At 44.2% G+C, this 15,164-nt stretch overlaps 1 protein-coding gene across 1 annotated transcript in view; it reads right to left on the reverse strand.

Moving 5' to 3' along the window:
• The window catches only part of LOC138566788 (cytochrome P450 2F2-like), an 807,149-nt gene that overhangs the window by 53,760 nt on the left and 738,225 nt on the right, over positions 1-15,164 (reverse strand). Inside the window, exons 8-9 of the mRNA XM_069644442.1 lie at positions 8,901-9,088; positions 7,106-7,247 (exon numbers count right to left, since the gene is read on the reverse strand). Coding sequence (XP_069500543.1) covers positions 7,106-7,247; positions 8,901-9,088 — 330 coding nt within the window. The remainder of the gene's footprint in view (positions 1-7,105; positions 7,248-8,900; positions 9,089-15,164) is intronic.

The following is a 15,164-nucleotide window of genomic DNA, read 5'->3' on the forward strand; positions in this document are numbered from 1 at the left end:
GGGGTTGAGCAAGCGAATAGACATAAAGGCTAGTGGAAGGACGAGGAGAAGAAGTCAGAGCAAAGGGGAGGACGGGGGATGGGGCAAGGGATAAGGTGGGAGAGAACGGAGAAATCTGGCAATGTGCATGACAAGAGGGAGAGGATGCAATAAGAAAGAGGATAGCTGTGAGGTGTGACAAAGATAAATAAATTGGGGGTAGGAGGTGATGGGGTGATGGGGAGGGCTGGGAGGGAAAGAGAGCGTGAGGAGGTGGAAGCAGGCGGTCCCGGTCCAAGAGGGTCAATTTGAAGGAGCCACGGTCTGAGGAAGGGTGAGATCACGTTGGGAGGGTAATGGCAGTAGAGTAGAGTACAGGTGGATGCAGGTAGCGAGGGGGAGTAGGATCCAATGAGGAGGTAGGAGGCCCAGATCAGTAGCAGACCAAATTTAGGAAAATGAAGATGGGAGGAAACAGCTGCAGGGCGTGCATTATGTAGACACTCTCCGGGGCTTAGATGCAGGGAATCGGAGCAGACATAGAGGTCAGTGAGACAAGAACCCACTGGAGGCTGGGCAGCCGTCAAGGAGAGTGGAGCGATGAAAGTAGCTGTGGGAGCTGGAATCACACTCTGGAACCGTATGAGCCGGAGCAACCATAAACACAGTAGCCAGAAGGCAAAGTAGGTCCAGCAAGGCCAGGAAGTCCACTGTGGGCGGGGCAAACCAATTTGGAAGAGAAAAGTGGGAAAGGTGTACTCTTCCTGAGTAGATAGAGGCCGGAGTAATTGCAGTGTCAGAAGGTTAAAGAAGGAGCTGGCAGGTAGAACAGCCCATCAGAGGCAGGTGGCCAGTAGGAAGGTGAGAGATTAGATTAGGCAGAAATTAATGTCCAGCGGAGATACAGTGCAGAAAACGGATGTCCAATGAGGAGAAGATCACACGGCAAGGGTGACAGGTCCAAAATGCCCACGGAGCAGATGCAGGGGCAAGAGCAGCAGCAGAACCCCTGTTGCGGTGAATGGGGCGCGGGAGCCTTCGAATGAAGGGCCAAGGTCCAGGCGTCTGGGCTTGAGCCGCCAAGCTGAGTTGAAGGCTGCTGAAGGGGTGGAACAGTCAGTCTGCCAACAGACAGGAGAGAGGCAGAAAGGGGACGAGTGCATAAATCCGGACAGACCTCACAGGCAGTGGAGGAGGCGCAGAAGCCCGCCAATGAAGGGCAATAAAGAGCCAGGCAAGGGCGACAGGTCCACAATGTCCACGCAACAGCTGGAGAGGCAAGAGCAGGAGCAGAACCCATGCTGAGGTGGAGGAGGCGCGGGAGCCCTCAGATGAAAGGCCGAGATAAGGCATCCGGGCGGGAGCTGCCAAACTGAGCTGTCAGGCTGTTGAAGGGGCGGAACCACGATGAAGCCCTGCTAGAGGAGGGGAGGCCAGCAGACAGGAGAGAGGGAGAAGCGGATGAGGGCAGAGCTCCAGACAGACCTCACCGACAGCAGAGGAGGCACGGAAGCCCCACAATAAAGGGCCAAGAGAAGCCAGGATTAGACGTCCGGGAAGTAGCTGACACGGAGGGCTGCCAGGCTGTAGAAGGGCTGGAGCCCCGAGGAGCAGGGAGCAGACTGTGTACCATGTGTAGTGGCACCACACCATCACAGTGTGGTGCCACTACACATGGAAAGCAGCATGGCATAATATTTCAACTACTTGGACAGTCCATTATGCCCATACTGGTCTTAAACATCTGTTTTTCTAACTTTTTCAACCAGCTCCAAAAATGGTATTTGCATGTGACTGGCATGTACATAGTTTGTGATATCTCTCACATTCTGTGGGGTACTTTGCAAGGCTGCATATAACATTCACAGCGCACAACTCCAGGCTCCCGAAGGCATGGTCTATCCTGCCAAAGCATTCCCAACGTATTTAATTCAGTATCTCGGGGGAAAGTGGGAAAGCCATTGGAGAACGACCTGGTACTGATACCCCGAAAAACCAAGCTCTGACATTGAACGAGCAGGCAGAAAAATCGAACCACCTGGTTCAGGCCTATGCTTCTTGGCCATCTTATAATGAACAGAGGCAACAGACAAAGGTTTTCCCACAATTCTATCACAAGACCATTCACCGTCCCACAGAAGGGGAGCAGGAAATCCACCTTTGATATGATATATGAAATGGCATTTATAACGCGCCTGAAGTGTTTCAAGATGTCGCTGAAGATATGACTGCACTTTTACCCACCAGGGCAGCTATCCCCAAACTGTCAGAAGCCCTAAAGATAACTCTTCTGAGGGGCCAAGATGTGAACTCAGAAAGTCTACCTCACGAGATATAGCCATCAAATGGCATCTTGAAATCCAATTATCATATCCTCAAAGTCATGGCTCATTCATGTCCTCCAAGTTGGCCGAGTGATATTCATTATCTCCTCGGAAAGGTGGCATGTATTCCACGTCAACACTTTTTAAAAGTTCCGAAAGATATTTTCTCACGTCCACATACAGCTGCTGTACAGAAGGAGACCAGCGTGAAGTCATTCCATTCAAAGACCGGCTGCATAGGGTCACAGAACGGAGAAATCCACATTCACAAGACAAGCCTTGGAACAGCTTCTGTGGCTTTGTGTCCTCCACCGGCACATTCACCAACCATTACCTCCACAGCCAGCTGGCTGTCCTGGAAAGAGTGAGTGACAGAGCCTAGCACCAACCATTGCACAATAGAGCGCCCTCCCTGAATGCTGCCATGTATTCAGGGAGGACTGCGGCCATGTAACCTCTTTCTGCACCCATGCTGTCGCTCATTTTCACTCTCCATCAACACTAGTTTATAAGATCTAATTCCAGGTGTCTATATTCCACATTAGTTACTTTCCTGACTGCAATGGCTTTGAGGCTAACCTGTATGAGGGCCATGAATCCCATTCCCTATGTCTTCTGGGTCAGATTTTGAGTAACTGTGAGTGACAGCCTGGAAGCAAGGGCTGAATGGCCTAATCTGCTTTGGAGGGGTCTATTACTATGCAGTTGCTTCTGTCATGGATTATTTGATCTGCAAACTGAGTTGTTAGTGGGTTTTCCCTTAACTTTGTAACCTTTCCTGCATAATGTTTTGTGTTCCTCTTTCAGATCCTGTCCCTCCTATGGTCTTTTCACCTTATTGTTAGTTATCTGTGTTTCTGCATTTGATCATTCCTCTGGGCTTGGCTTGCACACTTGTGTCTCCTATGGTGTGGAGCAACCTACCCTTATGTTCCAAAACTTTGCGTTCATTTTCCTTACCATGGCTTTGCTTTTTTTCACAATTCTCCAAACAATGAACTTTATTTGTTGATACAAGTTATGCCATGAACAAAGGATTGGCTCCAACAGTTCTGGTTCTTGCCGTGGGTACTGACAAAATGTGGTCCCCTGAGTGCAACAAGCTGTCTTGTCAGTTCCACCCACAAGCCTTGTGCATTGGCTTGAGTTTTACTTCTTTCATTACAAATCAAGACTGGTATTTTTATGCAACCAGTCTAGCCATTTCTTATTGCAGTATGATATTATGTATTGGGCAGCTTTGATAAAGCAAGCTTGATAAGTGTTAGTATGTAGCTCGAACAGCATTTTAGTTCACCCAGTTTGGACAGGTTTTCATACTGTGGGACGCATTTTTAATAGTAATGCCAAATGGAGTATGGCTTTATATTGGCAGAACAAACATGGATGTGTTTTCTTATTCATTCACATATTTATATAACGCCGGGGCCCGCAGGCATCAGGGCGCATGATCGGAAAAAGAAACAGAAAACACATACAGTCACAGTCTAATTCCCGGAGTTATTCGAACAGTTTCGTTTTCAGTTGCTTCCTAAAAGAAGATAGATTACTGTCTACTCACAGACCATTGCGAGAGTATTCCACATTACCGCTGCCTGCGCATGGGAAAATCTGGCCAAACCTCTTTCCTGTTTACATTTCAGAACCACCAAATGGATTGCGTAGCTAGATCTATTCGTTCTATTAGGGCTGGAGGCAATAATAGAGTATTTTAAGTACCTAGGTGCCTGCCCATAGATACAGACTTTGAAGCAAATTCTGGCCTGAAAATATAACCAGTGGAACTTTCTTCAATGAGTTGGTATAGGATCCCATCTTGGAATGTTTTTTACAATACGCACTGTGTCATTTTGCAGGACTTGAAGTTTCTGCAGACAGCTCTTACTCATGCCTGCCAATAGTGCACTGCAATAGTCACTTCTCGGCATGATAAATGTCCTGACTATCGTTGTGCAATTGGCTTCTTAGACTTATGGTTTCACTAACCTCAGAAGTCTTAAGTCTCGCGCCTTGAAACACTTGTGTATAGGTGCCTTATAAATGCCATATCATATCATATCATTAAGTGGTACTGTGTTTTACTAGTAATATTGTGCACTTAGGCATCAGAGCTCAATGATGCCTCTAAGACAACCCCTAAGGTTTTAACTTTAGACATCGTACTGGTAGAATGCATGTCAATGGAGAATTCCGAATTCGTGCTTCCAAGTTTTGCACAGGGTTGAGAAGAGCCAAACACCAAAAACTCAGTTTTTGCAGCGTTTAAACACATTCCATTTGATGCCATCCAATTCTCAATAGCTCCATAGATCAGAGTGATCCTCTCACAATATTTATCATAGTCTACACTAAGGTCAATAATAAGCTGGGTGTCGTCAGCATAATTTGAAAAACTCACCCCTAATATGACTAACAGATCACATAGCAGGCCACAAAAAACATTGAAAAGAGATGGTGACAAGCAAGCACCCTGTGGTACTCCACAGCCCATGCGCTCCGATTTAGAGTGAGCTCCGCCCCAGACAATTTTTGACATTCTGTCATGGAGCAATGATATTATCCATGAGATTGCAAATCCTAAAGTATCATTAGTGTTATAGTATCATTGCTGGCATTATGAGCAAAGCAAGCATGAGTATTTTCTTATATGGTACTAATACAGTATAACGGTGCAGCCGGCATGGAAATCTTTGGGTACAGCAATTGTGAAAACGTTTTATACTGGCAAATATTGTGGGCAAAGTCAACATGAAAATGTGTTGTAGAAATGCACCTGTGCATTGTTGGTGACTTGCATCTATTGGATTTGATTTTTTTAAGAGTTACCCTACATAACCAATTGCAAAGTTCTTGGCTTTACCCGATTTTCCAAAAAAGTGTGCTCTAAAATACACCCTTTGAACCCATTATTTTAAAACTTTTCTCAGGGGGAGAACCGGCCTGAACCCCCTTTGATTGGTTAGGGCTCCCTCGCTACGCTCTGTCGCTATGGCATATCTGGGAGAATTGTTTATGCTCTTTTAGTTAAAAAATTCACCAGCCACCACTGGATATATAGGCTTCCCGTCTGAAGTCAGGAATGTGTGATCGTCGCCAACATGCGTCAAGAAAACAGAAGACTTGGCGTCTGGACTGTCAAGTTGATTTAACTGTGTGCAGCCATATTTGGGGCAAATAAAGTGCTGAAAACGATGGAAACACAAAAGTGGAAGCGGGTTGTGGATGAAAAAGGAATTGGGCAACAAGGTGAAGAGCAAATAAACAATTGAGCATCAAGATAAAAAACAAGCAATGAATGGTCAGATCACAAATAATTTGTAATAAGTTGCCAAGAAATAAACTAAAATAAAATAGACTTCACATGATAAAAGCAGGCACCGAAGCAGAGTGTGTTTTTATGGGATAAAAACACATGTATCCAGAAGGTTACAAATATGTGTGATTAACAGAATTATACACAACATTCACTGGGCCTTACCGTGATTCACAAAAAAAACCACAGTGGGCCTCATTACAAGTCACCCGGCATGAAAATAATGGTGGCAGTAAACCTGCTGCCACCGTTGTTTCCATACCGGGTGATCTCGAGTCCTGCAGGCGGGAGGTGTCATTCCCGCGAGGTCTGACCTGGCGGGTTCAACACCACCCGCCTGCAGGCCGACGAGGAAACACTGGTACCATCACGAGATGGTGCCGGTGTTTCCACTTCCCCATTCCCATTGAGTTCTATGGGACTCAATGGGAATGGGGATTTACCAAATTCCGCCTCTGGAATTCCCGGGTCACTGGGGTCGTAATGCCCCGTTAATTCCGGGAATCACGGAGGCGGAATGGTAATACGAGTCCGGCGGTAACCTGCTGGTTTTTCCGGCTCGGTTACTGCCGGTCTCGTAATGAGGCCCAGTGTATGTGATTATCTGCACTTGTGGCTTGTGGTATCTGGGCATGACCACACGGTCCTCCATGGTCCAGATCTCTGAACATAGATCCAAGATCAGCAATCACCACATACAAGCCCCATTAGTCAAACGCTACCAAGTACTAGGCCATGATGAAAATTATCTCAAATGGTTCACAATTGAATCAGTATGCCCTGAGACAGCTAATTATTCCACAACAAATTGTCTTTTTGATTTGGAACAACACTGGATACTACGACTGGACAAGCATCAGTCTGGTTTGAATGACAACATTGATGGGCCCATATTGCTATACATTTGGTCCTGAATCTCTTGGACACTCTGGCTCACCCCCAGTGTTGTTGTGATGCTGTTCTCCTTCGTGGCATATCTTCATCAGCAGTAAATACATATGTTCAACTCTACCATTTCGTTGGCTGCATGAAGGTGCCCCTTACCTTTTCATGGGTAACTAATTACAACATCCTTGTTGCCAAATATGTTGTATCCTGGGCACCAGGTGAGGCCGGCAGCAAGCAGGAACAACACAGGTCCCAGGATTATGTAAAAGGAAAGTGTTTAATTGTTATAGGTGACAAGGTAAGTGGTTATGTAGGAGAGAAGGGTATTAGCATCCACCAGGTATCTATGCCCATCCAGAATCCCTTCCAACCATCAATCCTGGAATTTGGAGAGCCCTACATTCCATGTTCCATCAGGTATTCCACTAGTACATACCAACTCATGCACCCAAGATAGAATATCCCAGGCACACCAGATACCACTCATGGCTGTGAGCGGCATTGCATCTACCACTTCAGTACATAAGGAATGCACAGTGCAGAATAGTCCCAACATCACAGAATGTGTTGTACAGTCCAGAAGATCAACACTGACTGATACCTGCAGAGAATGGTAGGAAAGCAGGGTTCAAGTGGAAGCAGCCATTTTCATCAAGAAAATGTTTGGGATCAAATATTTCAGGGTGTTCATACTGGGTAGGGTCAAAATGTACAGAATTCAGCAGAGGGATGAAAACAGTCCCCTGAAAAAAAGAAAACATATCAATATGATAATAGAAAAGCATGATTACTTCAAAAGCAGTCATAAGTAGGTGGTTCAGCCAATTAGGTTGTCAATGATAGATAGCATTTAGGCAATTATATGCTTGACTCTTTGAGGATTATTTGACAACTTTACTGCAAACAGGGACCAATAAAACAAGTTACATCTTGCAATATGGCTGATTTAAGTTCTGCGAAATTAACATTTTGTCGACACGTAGGCATCTATGATTTATTTGTGTATGACATTTCCAAATAATGGGCCTCATTTCAAGTTTGCCGGTCTGGTAACTACGGTACTGGTAAACTTTCCAGTACCGTAGTTACCGGACCGGCAAACTATGAGTTCTGCTTGCGGGTGCCTTTTCGCCCACCAGGTCGGACCTAGTGTGCGGACCGGCACTCGCGAGCAGAGCATGTCGGATGCACCGGCACCATTCTGAATGGTGCTGGTGCATCCGGCCTCCCCATTCCCATTGAGCCCTATAGGGCTCAATGGGAATGGGGAGCATTTTTTACCAGCGCCCGGGAATGGGCAAATACTGGTACAGGCAGGGCCGTAATGACCCAGTAATTGCCCATTCCCGGGTGCCGGTAAATTTGCAAGTTCGGCGGCAGCCTGCCAGTTTTACCGGCAAGGCTACCGCTGAACTTGTAATGAGGCCCAAGGTATCTACCTGCTGGGACATCATAGAAGATGATTGTGGAATTCCTATCAACTATTTCCATTTCCAAATATTGTATCTACCCACCGGGACGTCATAGCAGATGCTTATGTATGTCCTAATCAGCCTTTCTTATTTGCAAATGCAGAATGTTCCTGCTGGGACTTCATAGCAGATGATTTTGGAAGTCTTAAGTCATTTCTATAACATTTCAGCAGGGTGATAAAGCATGTTTTCCCCCACATTTTTCCCGCCATTTTAGGGTGCTCTTGGAGGAGGGGACAGGGAGCTTGAGTCCTCACTACAGGTTTGGTGGGATTTCCTCTAGAAATCCTGCCAAAGTCATTTAATATTTCCACAACTTGAAATCACAGTAAATCCAGCTGATTACTAGTGGCAGAATACAGTGTTGAGCCCCATACAGTAATTGATAGGACTTGGAAAAGGGACATAGGGATCCATATACAACATACATTTAGACACAGATTTAGAAACATAGACTTCTATTGCACTTTGGCGAAAGCGCTATAGAACCCAAATAAATATGAATGCAAATAAAATCATAGATGGGTCGCTTTCCATAGCAGGTTTTATTCCATGTCAGGGTTCTGAGTGACATCATAGACAACTTGAGCTTTTAACTCTTGTATCAGATGTTACTCAGAAAGCCATGGTGGAAATATCCCTGTAGTTGCTGGCGTCCCATCTATAATTCTATATACAATTGTTTACAGAAATGATAAATGTGCAAACATGTATTCTGTTATAATAGCAAAAATCCAATCCTCCATCAATTGAGAACTTGCAATGTTAGAAAAGATCGATTTCCGAGAGAGCGTAACTATGTTGCTGCTTAACTGAAATCTGCCAGTTGATGATGTTAGTCTACTTTAGGGTGACAGAGAAAGTACCATAGAAACCAAATATCTTTTTCAATCCTTCACAAGACCAAACCTGTGGGAAATGTACCTTCTGGAACTTGTACCCTCCTAACTCGGTGTCCCGAGTTAGTGAATGTGGGAGGGACATGGGAGAGATATCCGCAATCCTCTGCAACTCATGGATGACGGCCTGGGTGTATGGCATCTGGCTCCTGTGGTGATATGATGGGTTTTGTCGGTCACCAATCACACGGTCTATCTCCTCGTGAACTTTCTCTGTAGATAAATTGGAAAGTTGTCTCTTGGCTTCAGTGTTATCATCATAACCTCATTTTGGAGAAAATCAAATGTTCATGAAAGCAATTATGTGCAGTTTTCAAAGAAATATCTCCATTGAATGGCTCCATTTTTTGTTAATATTAAGCCACTAAGTAGGTTATAAAAATCCTTGTTACTAGCGCTCCGATGTGTAATATTTCTGAAGACAGCACTACTTGTGGGATGCAAAATTAAAAGTATCTAATTCCGGGACCCCCCAAAAGAATTCCCCAGCTATGCTGAGAGATTTTAGTTGTGTAGTGTATTTGACGAGGCATATGGGCAACTGGAGTTCAGAGTTAAAGCATTTGCACTAGAATGTCAATTTTCAATAGGATCAGAGGTTATTAACCTCTGTGCGCTTGTCTTCTATGTCGTTGTGAGGAATGCTTCCTGGACTACACTAAACAAATTAACACATGCAATTGTAGAGTCAAAATAAAAAATAAGAAGCAAAGTATTTATGGGTTTATGCCAGTTTACTGCACTTTCCAAATTAATTTGAAGTGTATTTCACAAATTTAAGCTATTACAGTTAGTACGGCGCAATTGTTTAAACTTCAAATCAAAATATTTTATTGGCATAAGCACAATCCAGCCAACATGTGTTTCGACCTCTGGTCTTTTTCAAGACTGGTGTTAGTATCAAACATAGTCACATGGCATACATTACAAATTATAATATATACATACCAATAGCAGGCAAGGCAGATTGGCAGAAAGAAAAGAACAAACATAAACATTCAGTTTAGGGTACATTCTAATAATTGTACTACAGATATCGTGATTTGCCACCTGTTTGGTCCTAGTTAAGCATCATGCAAAGCATGGATTTAGTGTAGCACCCAAAACGCTCCGGTCAAGTATAATTAAGTTCCAAATTGTGCATAATGTGTGTACAACTGTAGACTAGCATACGACAGCCATGTAGGTGTCTTACTATAGGAACAAGCCTTGAAATGTGATTGCAGTGTTCTATCTCCCAGCAGGGTTTGGCTATTACTATAACCCCAGTTATGAAAACTGTGCTCATCCATCATCTGATAACAGTTTTGATCAGAAAAACTCACCAATAGTTGTTATTTTATGTGGTCTAGAATAGGAAGTAAGGACAATAGCTACATGGGTTTAAGATCTCACCCCATGCATCAAGATTTGGTCTTCAGACACTTACCTAGTATTAGCATTTCATTCGTGATCTATACAGTGTAAATGTTCAAGATGATTTTCCAATTGCTCCAAACTGCAATGATGCCTACATTATATTATAATCAGTAAGCCCATAAAACCTTCCAGTATTTACCTTCTTCAAATATATTTAGATTAATTTAACACAGACTTACCCTTATTGTAGCCTGTCAACATGCTCCTGATATTAGTCCCTGTTGGGTGATTTCCCCCTCCAGTCAGTAATGTCACTGTGGGGAAGTGGTATCTGTTTAGTTAAATGCACTCCCCCTATGATGTATGCCCACGTTAAGGCCAAATGGTTGATGCCCCCCCCCCCAAGGGTCTATAAGTCAAAGAATGATATCCCTTACCTTACTAATGACTAACAGTCACTTGTTGGGATCAGCACAGTGTTATGCGTGTGTCTTAACTCGCAGGCGCCATCTTGGATTAAACATATGTAAACAGTGCACAGGACTTGACCCATTGTCAACAGGGAATTCACATTCTAATTGTTCTAAAATGATCATTACATAACCCTAAAAAGGTAATCTCATACCATAAAAAAGTTAACCAAATTCATGCCTCTATGGGTTTTTATATGTCAGGAGGCATTATAGGTGCTCACTCGATCCATACTCTCTCATATAGCAAACTCAACTCACTACCTGATATGCATTTGTTCTTACATGAGATACTCGACATTTTTGCTCATCATTGTTGTGTGATGTACATGCTGTGGTGTTATGCTGCCATACAAGTCATTACACAAGAAACCTTAACCAATATAAATGCACAGTTTGCTAATGCATCTAGCATTCCTCATTAACATTAGTTATGTTTTTTTCATACTTCGGAGGAGACACTGAAGGAAAGTTCTTTAAAAAAAAGATATTCTGAAATACCATGGAATGTGTTCTTATCAGTGCATATGTAGACAATGCACATAATATACCAATCATCTTGTGCGTATAGACATATGTTCACGGTAAAATAACAGAAACACATTAATCTCATGTTTGGAGTTGAAATCCTCTATTGTGCTCCTCATTTTAAAAATGCATTTGGCCTCCATTTGTCGCAGGTCGAGTTTCAAATCCCACCCCGTTTGCGACATTTGGCCATAAATCGGATATCACTTTTGTTCTCTAGTTGGTGACAGTTTTGCCAGTGAATAGCTAATGGTAACCTTGGATCCTGATTTGAAAGACAAGACGCATGTTCTGTTTTCTAATCGTACTGCCTATGTAGACTTTTTTTGCAAATGCAAATTGAATCATATACAAGGTATGTTATCCTACAGTTAATGAAATCCTTGATTTCAATGTTTCTTCCACCCCTGTAGGTATATTTAGCGGTGTATTTACACATACTGCAGGTTCCACATTTGTGAAATCCTGTAGTGGTTCTTATCCAATCACTTTTGGTGGTTGCTTGTGTTGTGACAGTATTGCGAAATGAAGGACACAGGGGGTCATTACGACCTGGGCGGTAAGGGATACCGGGCACCGGTAAGGAGACCAGTGCCGGTAATCCCTTACCTCCCTATTCCAAGGTCCCTTGACGGGGACCGTAAGGAACATGTGGTCTGAGCGCTTGCAAGTCGCGAGCCCATTATTAGCACCCTCCCCATTCCCATTGAGCCCTATGGGGACTCAAATGGGAATGGGGAATGGTTTGTACAATGGGGACTTACCGTCGCGCAAGGGTCGGACTACACCGGTAAGTCCCCATTGCACAACACCGGACATGGGCACTCTATGGGAGGCAGCCATGGAAGCTAATAGCTCCATGGCTACGGCCATGGTCGTAATGACCCCCACAGTCTATTTTTGATGGTGGGTGCCCTGGTAAATACAAATGTGGGTTTGCTCTGAATGAACTGCAACAGATCTTGATCCATAAACAACAGATGCCAATGTCCCTGAACCATAATATATGTGGCCTCACTACAAGTTGGGCTGTAGCCCATAAATGCTGTGGTAACGGAGTTACCGCCACATTTAAGAGTCTGCCCAATCATGAGTATGATGTGTTTACCACCAGCTCAGAGCTGGGGGCAAAGACGCTGGAAAAATGCTGATTTTCGGTGCAATATCGTTGTGGTAATACAGCCGGCAGTAATTGCCCCGGAAATTCCCCATTGGGTCTAATGGACCCAAAGGGGAATGGAGAATAACGTTTACTGCCCAACCCGTGATCCGGCAGTAATACCGCCTGACGAGTGGGCGGTGACGCAAAAAAAGTTGGGCGGTATCCCTGTCCGGATACAGCCCAACTCGTGTTGAGGCCCATAGTGTGTGTGCATCTCTAAAATATTGGGTAATGATATCTATATGTTGGTTGGTAGGTAATTCCTTATTAGCTACTGTTTTAATCATTGCACCCCCTTCCATGTCCTTAACCCGGTTCTTGGATTTTTGAATAACGGTTGTTGAATACCATCTCCTCTGAAATATATCTGATAAGGTCTCATACTCCTTCTCAAATTGGCATGTTTCACTACAGATTCTGCATGCCCTTTGGGATTCACCCTATGGAATATTTTCAACCACGGATCTCCAATGGCAGCTTGTATCATAAAGTTTGGAATTTACTTCTGTTGCCTTTCTAAAGTTACAAGTTTACATTTTCCCTTTCGAGATGTACATGTGAAGATCAAGAAAATCAATGGCAGACTTATGACAGTAGCCTGTGAATACTATACAAAAAAGATTGTTATTCAGGTATCGTACATAGTCACCAAAACCCTGCTCTTAGCCACTCCACACAATGAAAATATCATCAATGTACCTTTTCCATATAATGACATATTTGACATGTTCATTTTCTGTGAGAGCATATGTTGTTTCAAACTGTCCTATAAACAAGAAAGGCAACAGAAGTTAATTCCACACTTTATGCTACAAGCTGCCATAGGAGAGCCACAGTCAATAATATTCCAATGGGCGAATTGCAAAGGGGATGCATAAACTGTAGCAAAACATGCCAATTTGACAAGGAGCGTGAGACCTTATACGAGAGATTTCAGAGGAGAGGGTATTCACCAACCGTTATTCATAAATTGAAGAACCGGGTTAAGGACGTGGAACAGGGTGCAATGATTAAAAGAGTTGCTAATAAGGAATTACCTACCAACCAACATATAGATACCATTACCCAATATTCTAGAATGCAAACACACTATATATGATGGTTCAGAGACATTGGCATCTATTGTGTATGGATAAAGATCTGTTGCAGTTCATTAAGAACAAACCCACATTTGTATTTACCAGGACAGCCACCATTAGAAATAGACTGTGTCCTTCATTTCTCATTACTGTCACAACACAAGCAACCAGCAAAAGTGATTGGCTGAGCACCACTACAGGATTTCACAAATGTGGAACCTGCACCATGTGCAAATATGCACACCACCAGGGGCAGAAGAAAATTTATAATCAAGGATTTAATTAACCATAGGACAACATGCGTTGTATATGCTATAATTTGAATATGCAAAAAAGTATACATAGGCAGTAGATTAGATAACTCAGAGTACGTATTACAGAAAACCTGTCTAGTCTTTCAAATCAGGATCCAAGAACTGGAGCTAAGGCATGCGCCCTACCAGCAAATAATGCTGTCATTACTGACACTGGTGTTGCCGGTGCCGGTAATGATGGCAAATTCCCTCATGGAGTCCTTTAAGACTCCATGAATGAGGATTAGCACTGTCACTCTGGTACTCGGAATCCGGCGATAATGCAGCCGGACTGAGTGCCGTAAACAGTATTAGTACCTGGTGAGCGCGCAATCAGAATCAAACAACCATTCTGATTGGCCCTCCCCGAGGCATTACCACGGCCATTGTACCAGAGGGAGAAACGGAGGGAAGGGAAAAAAAGAAAATGTACCGCCGTGTGGCGGCGCGGAGCGGGAATGGCCCCGCTCTGAGTCTCCCTACAGCTTTGAGGATGCCTTCGCCACCCGCCAGGGACTCAGGTAAGGCTTTTTTTTCCCTGCCTGCCCTCCCCAACCCACTTACCTTCTGCCTCCTTTCTCCCCAGCGGGGGATGATGGCAGCCTCCTGCCGTGTGGAGGCTCAGAGCGGGGCCATCCCCGCTCCGCACCTCCACACGGCTGGAGGCTTCCATCTTTTTCCTTTTTTTTCTTTTTTTTTCCTCCCTCCCTTACTCCCTCATAACCCCACTTAGCTTCTTCTCCTTTTTTTTGTTCAGGCGCAGACGTGCTGGGAACACTTCTGTTTCCAGCGCATCTGCTCCCGATGGCCGCCATGGAAAGGGAAAATGGACTTCATTTTCCCTTTCCCGGCGGCCATTTTCTTGGTCATTTTTTTTTGTCCCGAAACATTTTGGGGCAGAAAAAAATGCTTTTAGTGCCCCGGTCACGCAAATATTGCGGGCCGGGGTACTAAAAGCAATATGACCCTTGCGGCGGGGGCATTACCGACTCAGGTAATGCCCCGGGGCCTTTGTTGAGGCCCTCGCTTCACTCAGTTCTATAACTATGGATCCCGGGGCATTACCTTAGTAGGTAATGCCCCCGCCGTTCGGGTCATATTGCTTAAATAACATTTGCTGGTATCATGGGTGATTTACTGCCAGGATACCAGCAACCTTAACATGAGGCTCTATATGTTTTACTGTTAACAACAAGCTCATATGGGAACCTTAGCCCATGCTTCCTTTAATTTAAACATGTGTCTTTACCTAGCAGCTTCACCTCCTTAGAAAGTGGGGCGGAGACAACAAAAGAAGTTTGTTAAAGTGATGTTACTACGTTCATGGTGGTGCCTCGGCCAGATCTGGATACTGTATTTGGTGTGTAGTAGCAAACCAGAAAGTTCAATTTTTGTGCA

The sequence above is a fragment of the Ambystoma mexicanum genome, chromosome 2p (assembly GCF_040938575.1).
Source record: "Ambystoma mexicanum isolate Mex_15411 chromosome 2p, UKY_AmexF1_1, whole genome shotgun sequence".
NCBI classification, from domain to species: domain Eukaryota; kingdom Metazoa; phylum Chordata; class Amphibia; order Caudata; family Ambystomatidae; genus Ambystoma; species Ambystoma mexicanum.